Source organism: Taeniopygia guttata, chromosome 5, assembly GCF_048771995.1.
Source record: "Taeniopygia guttata chromosome 5, bTaeGut7.mat, whole genome shotgun sequence".
NCBI classification, from domain to species: Eukaryota; Metazoa; Chordata; class Aves; order Passeriformes; family Estrildidae; genus Taeniopygia; species Taeniopygia guttata.
Window position 1 is genome coordinate 55338407 of NC_133030.1, and position 19516 is coordinate 55357922.

The 19516-nt window shown below is 37.1% G+C and overlaps 1 protein-coding gene across 3 annotated transcripts in view; it reads left to right on the forward strand.

Moving 5' to 3' along the window:
- Positions 1-16832, forward strand: part of TDRD9 (tudor domain containing 9) — a 68098-nt gene extending 51266 nt beyond the window's left edge. For 2 of the 3 annotated variants that reach the window (XM_030275086.4, XM_030275085.4), the window contains exons 23-36: positions 1619-1719; positions 2341-2514; positions 3789-3900; positions 5207-5419; positions 6347-6436; positions 7632-7892; positions 8330-8479; positions 9527-9597; positions 9956-10065; positions 10233-10326; positions 10975-11113; positions 12236-12345; positions 14665-14737; positions 15740-16017. In XM_030275086.4, coding sequence (XP_030130946.4) covers positions 1619-1719; positions 2341-2514; positions 3789-3900; positions 5207-5419; positions 6347-6436; positions 7632-7892; positions 8330-8479; positions 9527-9597; positions 9956-10065; positions 10233-10326; positions 10975-11113; positions 12236-12345; positions 14665-14737; positions 15740-15880 — 1839 coding nt within the window. In that variant the 3' untranslated portion in view covers positions 15881-16017. Of the gene's footprint in view, positions 1-1618; positions 1720-2340; positions 2515-3788; positions 3901-5206; positions 5420-6346; positions 6437-7631; positions 7893-8329; positions 8480-9526; positions 9598-9955; positions 10066-10232; positions 10327-10974; positions 11114-12235; positions 12346-14664; positions 14738-15739; positions 16018-16043 lie in introns of those variants that run through there. The other variant, XM_030275079.4, reaches the window with a different exon arrangement.
- Positions 16833-19516: the final 2684 nt, after the last annotated feature.

A 19516-nucleotide genomic window follows, 5' to 3' on the forward strand; every position in this document is an offset into this window, starting at 1 on the left:
AGTTCATGTAGTGTTGCAACTTCAGTGTTCATTTTTGTGTAATCTCCTTGTTAGTGCATGGCATACTTATTTGTTGTTTTAAGGTTACTCAGGTGTTACACTGGCTTTATCTTGTAAATTGCTTTTTATCTTTAAATTACTTTGCAGCTGATTGCATATGTGCAAGTTTTAAATGGCTGTGTTGATTTTGCAAAATTGTGCAGTCTAAGCTAAGAAAATGTTTGGTGTATCTGAACTAAGTATAACACTGTAAAACAACCATGACCTGTGCTTAAAGTAACCAAATCTACCAGTGAACCTCAGAGAATAGACTTTACTGTCACACGAGACAATAAATACAAAGGAGAGAGAGTCAGAAAATCTTGTTGACAAGGGATTTTTTTGTGCTTCATACTATTTAAGGATATTGAAGCAAAATATCACACTCAATCTTGTGGAATAAAGACTAGTCTTGCCACAGCAGCATTGATTAATATTAAATTTGTAGTTTTAAAGAGCTGCTTACTACTTTTAATGTATTTAATTCTTGGTCTACTCTTATATCATCTGCTTGTTCCCTTGGAAGAAGTAGCTGCTGTGTCTTCATCATTGTAGATGATCATCTTAGGCACAAATGCTGCAAGTTCCTCAAGTTCTCACTTGGAGAGATTCTTACAGCCATATACTACTCCTAATGCTGTGCTGAAGATATAAAAGATAATTAAACCTCCCACTCTCTGGTCTCGCTAAATTATCTTCCTTTGAGGCAATTTCTGCAGTCTAACCTAGACCATGGTTTTGAGCAGCAGCTGATCTTAGTGCTGCAGCTTCAAGGCATGGAAACATTGTGAAAAAATAATCTGTGTTTTCCTGTCTAAAGTTGTGAGAGCCAAAGAAAAGAATAGACAGTTGCATAGGCTCTGAAAAATAGTTCAAAGTCTGAACTTGCTAATTAGGAGTTCATGATTCTGTATTAAATCAAGATCCCCTATGAGGTATTATTAAGAAAAAGTTAGTGAAATGGACACGTGACTGTAGTTGCATGTTAATAGTTGTGAAAGCTTACACTGAAGTTACACCTCTGCACAAGGAAGAAGAGAAGATTGACCTTTGTTATCCCTAAGAGGTGTATATCCTGTGAGAGAGCTTTGCAGTTGTGCAAGCTGTCCCACCATAGCTCAGTAATTCAGCATGTGATAGGTCTGCCAGGATATGGAGGAGAGCTGCAGGTCCTTCAGCTTCCCAGGCTGTGCATGCTGTACAGGATATTGTTCCCCATTGTGGAAAAGGAATCACAGCATTCCAGTGTTTTCTGTTACAAGCAAAGTCAAGAGACACTAGACAGCTTTTTGTAACAAATACCAGATTAATATATATAATTACAAATTAATTTGTTTCATTTCTAGTTTGTCTACTGGTTTGAAGTAGTAGGGTGTTATTAGCAGCAATATACTGCTTTTTATTGGCTTTTGAGATTCTTGAATGTGCTATAGTATCTGGCACTTCAGGAATTGGTTGGAGTTCAGATTGTACATAATTATTGCAGCTCAAGTGAAGGAGAAAGCAAACTGTTTAGGTGAACTTGAAAATGCATTAAAGCAAGTGAATGTATCCAAATTTAACGTATTTTTCTTTACAGCTGAAGAACATTCCTCCCTATGGATATATATACCATAAACAGTTGCAGTCACTACTTAGACAGTGTGGGCAGGTAAAATCTATTTCCTACAGTGGTAGAAGGTGAGTGTAAAGTAAAGTATCCTGCCTTATGTTCTCAGGTACAAATCCAGTAAACAATTTCTTTAGCAGTGATGTACTGACAAATTCTCACTTTGGAATCAGTAAATTACTTTGAGTATATTGGTTGGACTTAAAAAGGTGGTTTTGAGGTCTGATGTACATTGGTTTGAAAAACATTAGATAAGCTAGCTGAGGTAGAGCCTTCTGCTTTGTCTCTTCTGTTCTCTAACAGTGGGCCTTAATTGCAACTCATCTGTCTGTATTTATTTCTGTCTGTTATGCTGAATTTAGCTCATTTCTACAGTCTGATGGCTTTTTTGAGCTGATAATCTGACTAATTTCAGCCTATGGCTGCCCAAAATTGAATTCACGTAACCCTTCTTATTCCTTTTCCAACCTTTAATGCCTCCCTTATTCACATATATTTTCACATCCTATTTGTATTAAATTTATCATGTGCCTGTGATAATGTTAGAAAGTTTTCTTATCACCATCATGATAATTAAAGTTTCAAGGTACATAAAAGCAGAGCCTGTGAGGAACCTACCTTTTACTGTCTGCTTGCCTGATAAGATAAAGACAGGGAGAAATTTTTTTTTTTTTTTTTTTTTTTGTAAACAGAGCTTTTGTGGAGTTCTCCCGTAATCCAAAGGAAGTTTTTAAGGTTCTTCCTGAAGTGTACCTGGCAGTCAAGATGTCACAGCTGAAGATTCCTTTTGAGCTGCATGTTCATCATCCAGAGGACATCAGAAGACAAGTGCAAGATGCAGGAGCTGCAGGTTTAGAATTTCTAAGGTAATTGTATTGCATATGTAAAATGTGTTTCTTTGCAGCAAAATCAGGTTTCCTGGACTTGGTGGGAGTTTCCTTGGAAGTGTCACCAAGGAAAAATCAGTTTAAGAAAACAGATGTAAACTTTGTCTAAGCAGAATGTTTTTGCAGGGCTAGAAATAAGGTGATTATTTTAAATATTTCTTTCTAGTTAAAGGTATTTTGCTGTTCAAGACAATTCCAAGTAGCAGTCATCTTCCCCACCCATCCCCCAAGATTCTGTTCCATTTTCCTTTTGCATATGAAAATATGGATGTACACAGTTACTTCTGTTCCTGATAGAGACAATGAGATAATATGGGGATTGTGATAACCAAAGTAAATAAGAAGTAGCATTTGGGGACAAAAAAGAAAGGGATGAGAGGCAAGAGTTTAACAAAAGAAACAGTGAGGAAACATAAGGACATGAGGTGTAACAATATAATAGGAATTAATTCTGAGCAATGCAATGTATTGAGTCTCTTTGGCACACACCTGCTTTTGCTCAGAAAATCTGTCATGTTTGTTCCAGTGTTATTCTGTGTTGTGATTCTGAGCTTCAGGTCATACCTGATAAAATGGCTTTCTGCCTAACTCCTGATTAGTCTGCAGCCATTTCAGTCTTTTAAAAACAGAAATCTAGAATAGGAAAGCAGAAATTAACTGAGAAGGTTAAAGTACAGGTGAGTATTTTACTTCCAGTTGATTGTACTTAGCTTTTATTATAATACTTTAGCACCTTCACTCTGCCCAAAACAGCACTTAAAGTCTTTGTGAAAATTGGCTCTTGAGGAAGTGAAGTGTCCGAGCCTGAAAGACTTAAAGTTCTTATCTTCTGTCAAGTAAATGGAATATTTTATATTTATACATATATTTCTCTATAAAATTTTGCTGAATTTATGTTTGCACTTTTGTATACTGTTTTTCTAAAAAATAAGCTTAGAAGATAATGCTATCACGAAAAGCCTCACTACTTTACCCTAATTTTTTTCAATTTCTAATAAAGTGATGGCAGAGTTGTGCCCTGATATGTTTCTTTTTGTGTTTGGTTTTACTGCAGTTGAAACAGTTACTGTGCAATAATTTGGTTCTGTGTGGTCATTTTGCATTCTAATTGAATGAATTTATGGCTAAATAAAAATAATTCAGTACATAAATGTGCCCTAGGGATACCTTGGGAAGCAGATGAAAGCAAAAAAATTAATCCTCTTGAGTTTTCCCTTGTGAGTGAAGTATTTAGCATCTTCATTCCATTTTAGAGTAAATGTGGATTGTCAGAAGCAGACTGTGGAGCCTGTGAAAATCTTATTTGGTGATTCACAAATGTCAAAGATGATCCCAAGTCGTTTTCTGTCCATCAGGGTAACAGAGGTAGGAATATTATATATAAGTAGGTCATATCTAATAATTAGTACCTAGATTAATCTGTTTAGCAGAGATTAATATCTGACAAGCTTATGTTAAAAAATTGGGTACTGATAATATTTTTGGTGCAGAGGTGTCTGTACGATGTGTGGGGAGTATTCTTGGTCTTATCTTTAGTAGTTCTTTGTTAAACAGTACTCACATGTTTGCACTTAAAAATTTGTGGGATTTGCTGATGGTAAATGTTAGCTGGAAGTAGACATAAATGTAAAGAGGACTAATGGAAGAGGTAAAATACTTGTGTAAACTATAAAAATGAAAATCAGAAGGTATTTGGGCCATTTACCTGGTTGTTAACTGCTGGCTTTCTTCAGAAAACGTGCATATGAGAAATGAGATTAATTAATGATAGTATATACTCATCCAGAAAAAACATTTCATGCATAGAAGTGCATTAGGGGAAAATTCTATGTATATACAAATATTTCTGAAATCTGAAGCGGGGATTTTTAAATCTTATGTTAGCTATCATCTTCATTAGTATTGCTAGAGTAATAGCAATATATATGCTGCTTAAATAGAAATAATAAAAACATTCAAACCACTGAGCTAGGGGAAATTATAAGATAAAGTATTAAAACAGCTCTTGTTAGTAGTGGTACCTTTTTGCAAGTGGAGAGAAGAGTATTTTTCTCCTTTTAGTCAGCTCAATCTTTTGAAAAATGAAAAATGTTAAGGAATTTGATCAGACCCATTGCAGTCACTTGGCTACTTCTGTTGTAATATGTAAGCATTCATGATTGTAAATAAAGATTGTTTTTTATCACAAGCATTCAGTATAAAGTTTGAATACACATTTCAAAAGATGACTTGCTTTATTGAATTGGCTTTAAATAGGTGTATGTTCTCACCAGTTCCCTAAGGTATGGCTCATCATAGCAGTGACACTGCTGATGTGCTGATTGGTATTCTGTCACGAATAAAAAAGGGTGCACCAAATCTGTGCACCTGTCTAGTCAACTGTCTATCTTGTATTTTCTATATGTTATCTTGGTTTAGGAAAGTGAAAACAGTCCCTGTATTTTAGTAATGCTTATCTCAGAATCTGTTTAGATGAAAATTGTGTTGCACAGGAAATAAACATTTTCCAAAAAAACCGAATTATGGAACAGAAATGTTCACTACATTGTTGCAGTGTATGTGAACTGTTGTGTCAGGAGTACGAGTGTGTTCATGTATTTTGCTGAGATGTGGTTTGTATTTGAGGAAGAATAATATGAAATCTGTTATTGTCTAATTTTTATACTTGCAGGTAGTAGAAGTTGGACACTTCTGGGGTTACAGGACAGATGAAAAAAACACAGCCGTGCTCCAGGCTCTAAGTGCTGAAATCGACTATCAGAACCTGGTGGATTTAGCAGTGCCTCCATGTGTAGATGTGCTTTGTCTGGCACCCTTCACTTATCTGGGAAAGAGAGGATACTACAGAGCTCATGTTCTGTATGTTCATGGAGCTCTTGCTGAGGTAATGTGCTGTGTCATATTGAATTGGTAGCATGTAATTGGGTTAACAATCTCAGAGCTTTGCTGCCTGTTTTTTTATTTATTTTTTCTACAGATCACTCTGGCCACAATAGATTAATTTGTTTCTTTTACAGAACACAGGAATTTCTAGTATTAAATTGAGAAGCTCTTGCAGAATGAAATAAAATAAAGACTAAAACCTCCAGTGAATCTGAAAACGTGGCTTTTTTTGGAACAGTGTTTATGCTGCTGAGTTCTAGATCGTCAGCAAACGCATCTGAATATTTTGGCTCTTTGTGCTGATATGAGTAATGGTAATAGTGCCACAGTTCAAGATTGATTTTTCAGGCCAATATTTTTCAGCCATTTTAGGGCAGATTTTTAAATTTTTTTAAAGATTGGCCTTTGAATTCCGTTTATTTCTTAACCTGTCTGGGTGTCACCACTATAGAATTAATACTGAATATTGTCATGGTTTAAAATAATGAAAAACGAGTGAATAGTAGTGCTAATCTCATCACTTTCTCATTTGAATTTATGAACAGTCACTGAATACATGTTCACATTTGCTTAGCTAAAAGCAGTTTTTGGTAGTATCTCCCTCTGAAGAAGGTTACACAGATCTTAATGTGGGGAGAGAATTTAGAGTCTTTCAGAGAAACTTGCCTTTTCTAGATTTAGGGGGTTATTTGCATGAGAAGCAGATACTTACGCCAAGGGATCAAATAATAGATGTGATAAAATTTGATGTATTCTTTTTGATATGACTTCATTTGCATACTTTCTAGACTTTGAATTTGCTTCCAGTGACTTGATAAGATTTGTTGCACTGTAATTTTTTAATTCAAGTCATGACTTTTCTTGCCACTAAAGATAGATTTTTTAAATGTTGTGAAATCTTTGCAGATACTCTTGATTCTTTTTCCAGGTTTTTTTTGTGGATTATGGCAATAGATCAGAAGTGCCTTTAAATAAACTAAAAGAGATTCCAAGGTGTCTTCAAGAGCTTCCTTTCCAGGTAAGGGTGATGCTGTTGGCTGTGGCTTGCTGGATATTTTGTGTCTGGCCTGACAAAAAGGAGTGAACTTCAAGTCAGGATGCTTTTCAGAATGATACTTAAATAATACATATTTTGCTGATGGAAGTACCTTCAAATCACCTTCACTAATAAAATTCCAGAGGTGTGTGTATTTACAGAGCAGAAATTCTCATGTGTAATTGAACTAGGTGTATTTAATTGTAGAGAATTTCTAATTTTGTAAAGCTGTGGGATTTTTTCATGCTGCTTTGCTCTTCTCTGAACTGCTGGTTTTCCAGGGATCTTTTCAGACAGAATTCTCTTGATGATTACATATGAGTGTTATAGATCTAGTGATCTTTGGATCAAGTGAGAAGGATTTAATAGCTAGTTTTTCAGAGAAATAATTCTCTTGAGGTAGATGTACAAATACTTTAAATGTAATTCAGGTTTTCAGTGCTCACTTTTTAAGCTAATAGAAACAGTTGTGTCATACTGATTCTATTTTCAGAAGCATTTAATGATGAAAATGAGAAATGGATCAGTAGAAATAAGATTAGATCTTCGCAGGGCTAATTTTGTTTGGTTTTCTTTTGTAATTGATGTAAAAAATTAATTTTGGCAAGAAGCATCCTTTTTTGTGTTTTCTGCAAACATACTAAATGGAAATGTATTTCTGCTTCAGGCCTGATCTTTTAATGACTAGCTAGAAAAAAACCCAGGGTTTCTCCTGTAAATTCATTCAAAGACATAATTACAGGTAGTGATTGTGGACATGGGAACTTAATTACTCTTACCTGCCACGGACAGAGGATCCGTAGCGGTCTTACCAAGTTTTCTGTTAATTTAGTTGAAAACAGTTGTAGACTAAAGTTTTTTTCCAGAGAAGACATCTCTGTGCTCCTAAGATTTCATTATGAATAGTGAGTTACTACTAATTATCCTTTATGCACTGTTTGCTCTGATTCCTTAGCAACTATGTACTATACTGAAGATACGTGAGCTGTCATGTGTTGGCAGTGATGGAGTAGGAATTATGCCAGTAGCTTTACAGCAGCCCTAGGAGTTAACAAAAGCCACCACAGTAATTATGAAACAATTTATAGTTATTAATTCAGACAGTTTGTTGAGAGAGTGAAATATTTCCTTGCTGACTCTAGTCAGGCAAGCGCTGATCCCGATGTTTCTGCTCTAGGCTTTAGAGTTCAAGATCTGCAAGATGTGTCCCTCTGCCCGATCCCTGGTGTGTGGGGAGCCGTGGAGCTGCAGTGCCAACCAGAGGTTTGCCTCGCTGGTCAGCGGCTGCACGCTGCTGGTGGAGGTTTATTCCCTGCTGCACGGCGTCCTGCACGTGGATGTGTTCCGGCACTCGGGCCGCAGCGGCCTGGTGAACATCCGCGATGTGCTCATCAGGGAGCGCCACGCTGAGCTGGCAGAGGAGTCACACGACTCACAGGTGTGTACTGACAGAGCTGCTGCTGCTTGTCCTGCTCTGGTTTATTTCAGTTCTGGCTGGCCTGAGCAGCCGAGCGGCAGCTTGACTAATGGCAAGGTTAATACGTGAACAGGGCAGTGTATTTTTATATGTGTGCGTAATGCATATTGAACTGTTGGCCGAAAGCATTGCTGCTTTGAGACCCCTTCTGGAAGAGATGCTTCTTGGAAAAGGATTTGCTCAGTTGAACTGCTTCAGTCTTACTAAAAACTCTGAAAAACTGTTAACTTCTTCATAACTTTAACTCTCTTCCATTTTGATGTTTTATATAATTTGAAGAGTCATCAGAACATTGTTTTTTGTCTTTGTATGTGAGTATTTCTTTGTGTAGGACCTGCTTTGTAAAATTTTTTAAGAAATAATTGTGCAAAGCTTTTAACACTTCCTTTATTTTATAGCAAAGCCATGATTTGCTCAAGGAATTATTTGTGGATGAAGCAAAGAAAGAAGAGCAGATGCCTCTATCTGCAAGACAGGAAGAAAAGCATCTCATTGAAAAATTGTTGAACTGCTTTTCTGAAAAGAAATCTGATGCACCAACCCATAAGGTAACTTGAGTGATGGTTTTGGCCTGTCACCACATGATCCCGCTTCTCATATTGTTAGAACGGAGATGAGAACTGAAAGTGCCACAAATAACAAAGCTCTATTTGATGCATTTCATTCATTTTGCATTCTGTTGCTAGAAAGCCATAAGTGTGACCACTGTTTCAGACTGGTCTGCTGCAGCCTTGAACAGAGTTTGGAAGTACAGCCTGAGAGCTAAGTGATCCTGCTCTTCTAGTAAGGCAGCACTTTGAACTCAAGCAGAACAGAGATTAAACTGAACAGCAGAATGCAATGTTTCTGTACAGGTAGTCTTCATTATATAAGCCATAGCAGAAGAGCAAGTTTACAACCCTGTCAGTTTTTCAGAAAATCTAAACATGGTTTTTACTGTACACAATGTTTGATTCTTCATCAGCTAGTGATAGGTAAGCAGCTGGGATAGATGCATCAGTGAACACTCCAGTAACTGATGGTAATGATGCTTTTCCTCTGCCAGTGCCAAAATCAGAAATGTGTTTTGAGCTATCTAGTCACTACCAAGTTGGATTATAAAACAGGAAGATGTGTGTCCTGTTCTGCATTGTGATTACAAGTTGGGCCTCATCTACATGCTGATTATTTTTCCATTTCAGATGTGACAAAATTTCAGGCTGTCAAGCACCTAATCATGCTGCATTTATCCACGGGAGTAATCCTGTTTAACTGCCCACTTCATAAAGTGAGATATTTTCAAGATTAAAGACCTCGTCACATAAATAAAATTACCTGATTTTCTTCAGTGATCTATGAAGTCTGAACTCATGTTTTTAAGCAAGAGGAAAATCAGTAATCTGCAGCACCTTTGAAAATAGATAATTTTAGTGAAGTGCCTCAACAAGCAAAATTTGCTTTAGATGAGTGAAATTGAAGTGTCATATTATCAATTGGGCAGCTCAGTGTTGTTCAGTACATGCTGAAATGTTTTTGGTTTTAATTTATAAATCACTGAGATTTGAAGAGATCCAGGTGCTGGCCAACTCAAAACGTGTCTCTCCCTTTTTTTCAAGGTAACGGTTTTTGGTCCATTCAGTCCTTACCAGCTGAAATGCTACAGTCTGACCAAAATATCCCAGTTCAGGTATGAGAAAACTTTTATTGGGAAGTATAGTCTTGTTCTTATCTATTATTTTCAATAAATAAACTGGGCAAAAACCACATAGTTACTCCTACACAGATTTTTCCAGAATTTTTATTCATTGAAAACACTGAAGGAGTCAAGCTTGTATTGCATTAATACTCATGCTATTGCTATTTAAAATCTTGGAGTAGTTTTAAGGTGCATTATTGTCTCACAAAGAGATTATTTATTAACTGTCATTTAAATCTGCTAACAGTAGCAACTATTCTGAGTTTTTGGTGTGAATTTAAAATGGTTTTTATTTACATGTTTTTATGAGTTTTGGAGTTTTTTATTGTTGAAAATATTTCTTCCCCAGAAATGTTTTCATACATAAGGACAGCATAAACTCCATTATTGTCCATGATGGTGCAGAAGATCCCTTTCAGCAGCTCTTGGTGGCCACTGATATATCAGTAACTGCAGCTGGTAATACCTAATAAAAACGTTTGGATGGTTTCTGTAGAGTGCTGGTTTTATATGAGTAGTTCTATGAGTAAATATGTCACTGTAGTTCTGTGTTACATTTTTTTGCGGTGTCATTTTCATTAAATGCTCCTTAGAGTGATTTGAAATTTTTTTTATTTTGGTGCCAGGGTGTGTGATTTTAGGTGAAACATCTTTGATGCCTCCTATTCATGGCCTGCTTGCACTCCTCAGTATGCTGTTTGCTCCTGCAATAGAACTCAGGTATTTGTGCATTTTAAAGTGGTGAGTCTTCTTTGTTTTCTTTAGGATCCTCACAAATTTTTGACAGATATTATTTATTTGCTTTTAGCTTTTTATGGATTCTCTTCCTGGTATTTTTTAATGAGTTTTAGTTTAGTATGTAGGTAAAAGAACTTGTTCATGTACTTATGAATTGGTGCTGCAGAGTCTCTCATGATAAGGCATTACAGCTCCTGACAGTTATGCTGGAAGCCTGGGAAGATGGAATGGTAAACTGAGAATGTTAAATCTACATGAGGAGAGGAACTTGCATAATTTTTTGTAAAAGCTGAGCTCTGGCAGTGGCATCACTGTTGTGTTTTCTTGAATTTATGGTGTTTGCAGATTTTCACTTCAAAATAGTGAAGCTTGCTTTCCTTTATTTTACTTATGTATGATTTTTTAGTAAGCTTTATGAGTATATGTTTTTATAACCAGAGCTTCAGTTTTGTATGATCACATTATATTTTAAAAACCAGTATGACTGAGTGTGAATGCCTCTCAATTGTTTTAGCTTCTTTCAAACACGTCTTGCTTTGCATGGCTTAGACAAATTCATTTAAGTCTGTCTTCATAAGAGTTTCATTTCTTCATCTCTTGATGAGACTGTTTTCTTTCTTTTTCATGTAGAGTTCATAAAAGCGGCAAGTACTTCACTGGTGTTCTGTGTGGTTTGGGTTGGAATCGGACATCTGGGGCTCCACTGTTTCCAGCAAATGATATAGAGGTGACATTTGATGTGCATTTTGGACTGGAAGACATAACAGAGGTAAAACTTGCATAAAGAGTTTTCACTACAGTAGGAATTCAGTATAAGTCAGTGCACCTGAGCTTGTTAACTCTTAGTGTTAATAGAAAAGATTGTTTGGACTGTGGGGTTTGGGGTTTTTTTGGGGTTTTTTTTTGTAGTTTTGTTGATTTGTTGGGTTGTTCTTTGGTTTTGTTTATTTGGGTTTTTCAGTATGCTCCCTTTTTATGCTCTTGGATTTTTATCAGGAGAAATAGATGCCCCCTCCCTACACTCCGAACAAATAAGATAGTATAGAATGTTACACACTTTCCAGAATATAATTTTGCACTAACTGGAAGTCAGTGCTTACTAATTTTATTCTTAGGATTGTCATGGCTTTTACTAACAAGCAGAGCACTGCTGGTTTGCAGGCTTCAGTCTGATTTTACAGCTCTGATAAGTCATCTGTATTGAGATGCATCTCAGAGCAAATCAGCCAAACAAACAGCAAAGCCCCTGCATTCCTCATTACTGCCTTCTGCAGCTCAGAGAGTGAGCTCTGTCAGAGGGAAGCATGTACACAACAGTGCACGACAGTATGTTTGACACGTGGCTGGGACAGTGAAGGACGTGCCCTAGGTAGGTCTGTGTGTGAAACAGGTGCTTAGGGTGGTTCCTGGAGGTTTTCCAAGGACACAGTGGACATGCTGGTGCACACATCTGTGAGCTGTTATTTTCTGAAAGCACTGACTTGGGTGTGCTGGCTGTATTCATGGTGCCTTAGCCAGAATGGTAACACCAAGCTGCTGTATATGTGAAAGATTATGGACAGAGAGAGAAAAAAATAAACAACAAACTTTCACAGAAGGAATTCTGCTTTGAAAAAAGTCCAGGTAAGTGGTAGCCTGTATGTTTTATCACATAGCTGAGTAACCTTAAAAATTGTGATACCAGGTGCTGAAAGATAAACATCACTGACCACCAGAGGTGCAGCTGCAGGAAGAAGCATTTCTGAAATTTCAGAAGTTTTTACTTATGGTAGTACTCTTCCAGTTGCAGTTCAGTGATGTGGATGCCACAACCACCTTCATGTCAGTGTAATACGACACAGACCTTGTGCTGGTTTAAAGTGCTTTATATTCTGTAACTCGTGTTTTACAGATAAACAGTCTGAGGACAGCCATGAATAAGCTGCTCTGTGAGCAAGCATTGCATTCTGGACAAGAGCAAGTGGCACAGCTGCAGGAGGATATTCGTCAGAAGCTTCTATGGTAATAATTTTGTAGAAATAAGATCTTCTGTTTCACAGTCTCAGCAAAAATGAATGATTGCTTGAAGCATAGTTCAGGTTAGGCTTTGGAAAAATAATATATGCTCTAATTTAATGATGCATTTCATTTTGTTTATTTATAAAAGCATTATACTAAACAACCTTAGACTTCTTGTGGAAGCACTGGTTCTTCAGGGAAGCCAAATCACTTAAGAGTCATAAAACCTAGACTGTAAAACCTGTTCTACAGGTATCAGCTCTTATGTATCCTTGGATTTTGCACCCAGGACAAAGCTAATTGAGTCCTATGTCATACCAGTGCAGAAGGATTTAGAATTCTTTCCTCCTGTATATTAAATTTGAATCATGTGTGCTGCCTTTCCTCCCTCAGCAGACTTGTGCAGAATAGGTTCTGGCCAAGTGAATTGGAAGTCCCAGGCACATTTAGGAACTGAAGTAAGGTCACCTGCCTTTTTTCCCTGCAAGCCTCCCTTCTTCTTGGAAGTGAAGCAGTAGTTCTGAAAAGACCATTGTGATTCAGTGTAGCCAGCCTGGAGAATTTTTCAGCTTGTAGTTTAGGAGAAGGAGTGCAGTGAACTATCCCAGAACAGCTCCTTCTGTCTGTCCCTGCGGAGCATAATGTGAAGAATCTTCCCTTATTTGTACACTCAGCATGAATTTTAGTGCTGCCTGTATTATCAGAATTTTCTCATGCTGACCTGGCTCTCTACTAAACTATCTTAAAAAGAGCTCTGGTCCAAAGGCCACAACATAACTTTTACCACCCTCATCTCTAAGAAGTAGGACCTCTTTTTTGCCAATAGAGCTTTGCTGAAGTACCTGCAGGATGTCAGAGTTAGGTAGTTCATCGTGGTGATAAAGATCAGAACCCTGCTCTTACCCAGGGTTATCAGAATGATTATCAGAGCTGCTGTTCATGCTAATTTTTCAGGTCCTTGTTTTTGAAAGGAACTGCTCTCTTATATGTGGAAAAAAAACCTATTAAATTGCCTTAAGTTAAAAGTAAACACCCATACTTCCTATTTCCAAAACTCCCAAATAAAATTTGGGCGCATTCCATAGTAAATTAACAAGTCAGCCTTACCTTTAGAGACACTAGAAGTGAAATTAAAAGAGCACAAGCAATGGAGAAGTCAAGGAACATAGATAGGCAGAAAGAGGGAAGGCCACAACCCCTGTCTGGAGGTGCCTGTGACAGTAACAGCTCACGCTGGGGCATCAACACTTACATGCTAAATTGAAGGCACTAAAATGTCACTGCTATTTGTTCTGACATGTGAATACTTGCTACAGTTTGGGCACCTATTTTGGGCTGATTGTTCAGACATCTCCAGGCAGCTGGGAGGGGAAGGGTCAGACCTTGGCACAGGTCCTGGGCACCGACGTGTTCCCAGCTCAGTCAGCGCCACCGGCCTGACTCGATCACTCTCATCCGCCCCAGGCTCCTTGTCTTCAGGATTTTGTACCTTTCTGTGCTAGCCTTTTCTCCGGGAATTTTTGTACATTTATTGGTTGTCCTCCAAGCATCCTACAGATACTTTTATTTAAATTTTTATTTTATATTATTTTTGTATGTTTTTATTTGAAGGAATAAACAGTCGGATTATTGTAATGATTTCTTCTTTTCCCTTGTGTAAAATCTTTCTTGGTTTTCAATACTTTTTTTCCACTTGCACTTTTTGTTTTGGAAAAAAACATTTATTAATTCAATTACATAGGTAAAAATTTAGCCTGAACAATCTTTCATAACTGTTTTCCATTTTTCAAAAGCTAATTGTATTTACAACATGTCACCACTACTTAAGACTAAAATCAGTTTTTGAAAAACACATCTAGACAGAATTAATTAATGTCTACTACTGTTGTACTTTGCACAGCTTGAGGAAATAACTGGAGCAGACAGACAATCTATAGTAATTGAGTTGTCATGCAAAACAAAATACCCTAAAAATAGCTATATTATGCATTCTAGTGAGTAAGCATACATAAAATGTAAGGAATAAATTACAGTTGCAAATTCTAGTGCTTTGTAAAAAAAGACTGTAATTATTTTCTTTAGAAGAAGATACATTCTGATACATGATACATCCCTGTGAAATTTTCTATTTTGACTTACTCCACTGGATAGGCAAAGTACAGAGAAGTGAAAAATCAGCCTAGATTAAGAGGGAAATTTAATATTTCCTTTAGCACAGACACCTTGTAAATAGCAGGTTGTATCTCATATAAAAAAATTCTTTGTCTTTGTAATGAACCAAATACAAGTGTATTTCTCAAGGCTGTATTTATGTAATTTCAGTTTAATCTGCAAATCAAAGCCTCGAGACATAATTGATCCTACCTGGTATGAGAAGCCATATGCATGGAATCAGGTAAGGGTATAAACTTTAAAGTTCTTGTGCAGTGGGGTGGTTTTTTTTTTCATTTGTTTTTTTAATTTGTTTGTTTTTTGTTTTATTTTTGTGGTTTTTTTGTGGTTTTTTTTTGTTGGTGGCTTTTTTTTTTGAGGAGTTTGAGTACTCCAGTAGAGTTAGTTAAGAGTGTTGAAAGGATTATTGAATTTGAAAATATCAAAAGCACTGTAGGGTTAAATTTAAAGCATAAGAACTTTTATTTATGTAATCATTTACTACTGTTGATACACTGCTTTTGTAGAGTCTGCTTAGTTGTTGCTTGGTTTTTTTAATTTTGTGTGTATAAATATTTAGTGTTTTTAAACAGAGCTCTCCATGGTTTTAAGGTGAGAAAGATTGTAAAGGTAACTTCACATTTGTTGGAAGTTAAAATTTTCTATTCTTTCTGTTAAGTAGCTGTAGCTACATTTTCCTGAATGCAGTGCATTTTTATTTTGTTTTTTCTTGCTGTGGTTTTAGGTGGATTTTCCTTTCTAGGCAGACAGAAATGTGACTCGTTTTAGAGCAGATGTGGTGGGGTCAGACAGGAGGGCAGTTTTCTCAAGACCCAGGAGGGTTTCATGAGAAAACTCTCCTGTGGCTTCCTACTCTATTAGACATCTTACCTTTCGTTCTCTAAGGGCCTCTGCAGGCCACTGGATTTCCTAGAGGACAAGTAGAGTTTCTTGATTAAAAAGAGGATGAGGAATTAGTGAATGCAGGAGTAAAAGTGCTACACACACCCTCCCTGTGCCTCTTCCACCCTGCAGCTCACAAAGGAGGGGTTTGGTTCACCCTTGAAAAGAGGCACAACAGCACAAACACCAAGGGCACTTATTTCTAAAAGGCATTTTTTTAGAGTATGTTTTGATATACTGCCTTAGGCCAAAGTGTTTCTATTTTCATGTTACAAATTCGGTTATCCTTGGATTTAGGAAGGTAATACACTCACTTCTGCTGGTGTTTATCTTTTATAACAAGCTAATGTGTAGGCCTTGGATCAGGATTTCCTCCACTGCATCTGAAGAATCCCAGGATATCTTAGATCATCAAAGACTGCCTGTAATGCTTGGGAATTCATTGTGGAATAGTGTTCTAAAATCATGGCAAACCATGAGATAAAGCATTTTGCAGCCCTGGCTCTTTTGTTGCAGTGTGTGGCATTTCAGGAACTGAAATTCCTGCATGATCTAAAACTCAGAACTCTTTAAGACTTTTCTTAGCTGTGTTATATAGGAGAACATTAAGAATGCATTCTGACTTTCATCTTACTTCTTTTGGCTAGGTGGATTCTCAGTATACTACTGACAAGCCTGAAAAGCAGCATGAAAGAGGAAATTTTGTTTATCAGCTCCACAAGCTTGTTTTGTTGAATGATTAAGTTTTTCTAGAAGTCTTTCAGAAGATGAGGGATTACTACGCTAAAAATTAGTTCTGTCCTGTATGCATGTTTTGCAAGACCGTTCTTTAATATGAGTACAAGTGTGCTGAAATACAGTTTGGAAAATGTTCCTATGTTTCTGAAAAAAGCTGAGGTTTGCTAGCCTAGAGCAGACAAGTTCAGTCATAAAAGAAGCTGATGTAAATCAGGATGCAATTTTCATTTTAATAATACTTCTGAACAGGTTTATCACAAGATACATGAAAGTTGAAGCAAATCTAGGCTTAGTTGTTCATTTTCTGTCTAAAAACCCATAAATTAAGGGGCGTGACTTTATTTGGCTAATTAAAAGTTGCATTTTCCTATTTTCCTTTTATTAGTTCTTAAAAAAAAAATGCAACAAAGGTGACTGGGGTTTTCCTTAACCAAGAAATAGAAGTCAGAAGAAACTGATGTTCGAAGTTATGTTCTGATCCAAAGTGTATCTTCATATACCGGGTAAAATTTTTTTGTTAATTTTTTTTGTTCAGAAAAACATGACATGATTTATTTTCCTGTATGGCATGAGAATGCTTTTCAGTTACTGATTCATGGCACTTTGTTTCATCCTTTCACCTTACTTTTACCTGGGCCATCTTTAGCCCTAAAAGTGAGGTCAGTGGTTTCAAAATAAAATTCAAAAATAAAATAAAATGTTTTTGTCTCTTCCTTTGTGCAGTCATGCTTAATAAAAGTTAAATTTAGTTATTAAAGGTATGTGATTGCATTCATGAAATACATCAATACAGAAACACTATGTGGAAGGGTATTTATTTTCACTGTTCACTCTGTGATTTGAAGGTCATGTAATATCCAGTCATCATCTGAAGGACAAACAATCAGTGGTCACCAAAAAGAAGTGGCAGATTTTTGGAAAATAAGGGGATGCTTAGAATAAGAAATTACTTTAAGCTATAATTAAATAAGGGATGACTGTCTAACAGGCAATTTCAGTGGTTTATTAGAGCATTACTTTCTTAGACCCGTTTTAGTGATCCTTTGGAATTAAAATAGTTAGTGAGAGAGATCCAACAGAAAAATTGCATTTCAAGTGGCTTAGACAAGAGTGTTTCTCAGCCAAATGTTACACACCAATTAAGTGTTCCTGTTAAACACCTTCAGGGGCAAGTGGATCAGGCAGGATTTCAAATCTTGCTTTTGTCTATTAATGATGGGAGTTTCCGGAAACTTGGCAACACACAAAAGCATGAGAAAAAATAAAAGAATTCATTCCACATAGGTGACAGGCAATTTTTTTTTTTTTAATTTTTAAACTCTCTTTCTCCCATGTGTGGTCTGTGTGTGTGACTGTGCTGCCACCAGGTGGGGGCTGCTGTGATACAGGACAGAACAGCCCCGAAGGAAACTCAGCATCCTTCAAGCCAGCCTTGCTGGGTGATGTTGTTTATTTGCAGATGGATATATGCAGTATTAAGATTTAAAAAGAAGCTGTTGTATTTTATTGTTTGGTTTAGGCTTCAGCAGCATTGCAAAGTCACTTGAACAAGTTTAAGGTAAGTAGCTTCAGGATTTCCTCTCAAAGGGTAATAGTATGTCACACTGGAGAAAGTATTGTCAAGTCTTTGTGGCTGTGAACCTGATCCCATCAGCTTTGTGGCTTTTGGGGGCTACTTCCATAAGAAAAAAGGCCATGACTACATGTCAAGATTTGCTTTATCTCCAAATGCTTGCCAACATTGAGCAGAATGAGACTTCAGTTACCATAATTTACTGTATTTCTTCATTGAGTTTAAGGTGGAAATACTTAAATCTATAAATTATCAGATTAATGCTCTTAAAGTTCTCCAATAGTAATGATAAAGTGACAAACTGTACTTACAGGTGCTTCTAGAATCTGAAACAATGTGCAATGACTATTATTCATAATTCCCCTGCAGCTGCAGTGATACTTGATAGCTGTTTTAAATCAAAAGGAGATCTTTTTTTTGCCATTCCATGTAATTAATTTTGGAATTCACTGCTGTGGGCTCTGGTGGAAATAAAATATTTAAACAAATAGAAAAATTAACTGGAACTCTAGGGATGGCAGATCCTTTAATAACTGTTGAAATTGAGGAACTTGAACTCCCTATCTTACTGAATTCCAGAACCTCAGAAAATATACTGAAAGAATGTCTGTTTTTATCCTTGCCAAAGTATTTCCTTACGACAGGTATATAGGTGGAAAATATTGTCAATGAATCCTTTAACAGAGAAGTCGCCTGTTGTTCCTTAACCGATTTTTGGTAGTGCTGCAGAGCACTCGCTCTGTTCTTCTAGGAGAATCTCATTGTCAGGATGAGCAGCAAAAGGGAAAAGGATATAACACAGTTGGGAATGTCACAATTCCTTCCCCAAAAAGTGTGTGTGTAGGGATTAGGGTGCTGTGAATCAGCCCAGCTGAGTCCTGCTGAGGCTGTGGCCACTTGCACCGTGGCAGCTGTGCTCTCTGCAAGGGAGTGCAAGTGGGGAAATCAGGGTGAGAGTGCATGTCAGTGTGAAGTGATCCATTTCCAGAGAAAACAGGACTGTCCTCCTTCGGCTGGGTGGAATTTTCAGAGGTACAGGTGAGTGCATATAGATCTTGTACAAACTTTGACCTTTCCTAGCAGTGTTGTGCTGTTCTTGAACTACTTTGAAAACTTCCACCATAGATTTTACAGTGCAAAGAGGAAACTGAATTACCAGGGAAAGGAAAGCCAGAGATGGAATTTGAGTAATGAAAGCATGGTGACTTGATAGGCCACAATGATTGAAGTCCCAACAGGTTAAATTCAATGCCAGTCTACATGGAAGTGTTAGAAAAACAGCCACATGAATTAGGAAAAATTATGGCATAGACTGTGCAGGAGTTACACTGGCCTTGCCAAGTTGTTAGCATGTTTTTCAAGGATCAGAGTAACACAGAGCAGGGTTTGTCTACCTCATAGAAAGGGGTAGAATTGAAAGGAAAAATAAAAACCCACCATCAGTGTATAGTTTGATTTGGAGTTTGTTTCTATAGAAGAACCTTGAGAAAAGTAGATGAAACTACAAAGAGGTAAATAAATTAAAGAAACCTGAGGCAAAGATGGTATGTCTGAGATACACATTCATCCTCCAAAGGAGTGTTGAGGGAAGAGGCAAGCTCTGAGCTGATCCGGTGAATCTGTAGGAAGATAAGTTGCTCTTTTCTTAGTCACTGAGCTACGTGGGTAGGTCTGTTTGTCTGATGCTCCTATATTTAGCTTTCACTCAAGCTCCAAGTGTGTCTCTCTAATCTCCCAGATGTATTACTTAAATCCCTTGGGGAAACAGAGGTGGCTGTTCCCTCTGCTGAGAGAGCTGCAGGACAAGGA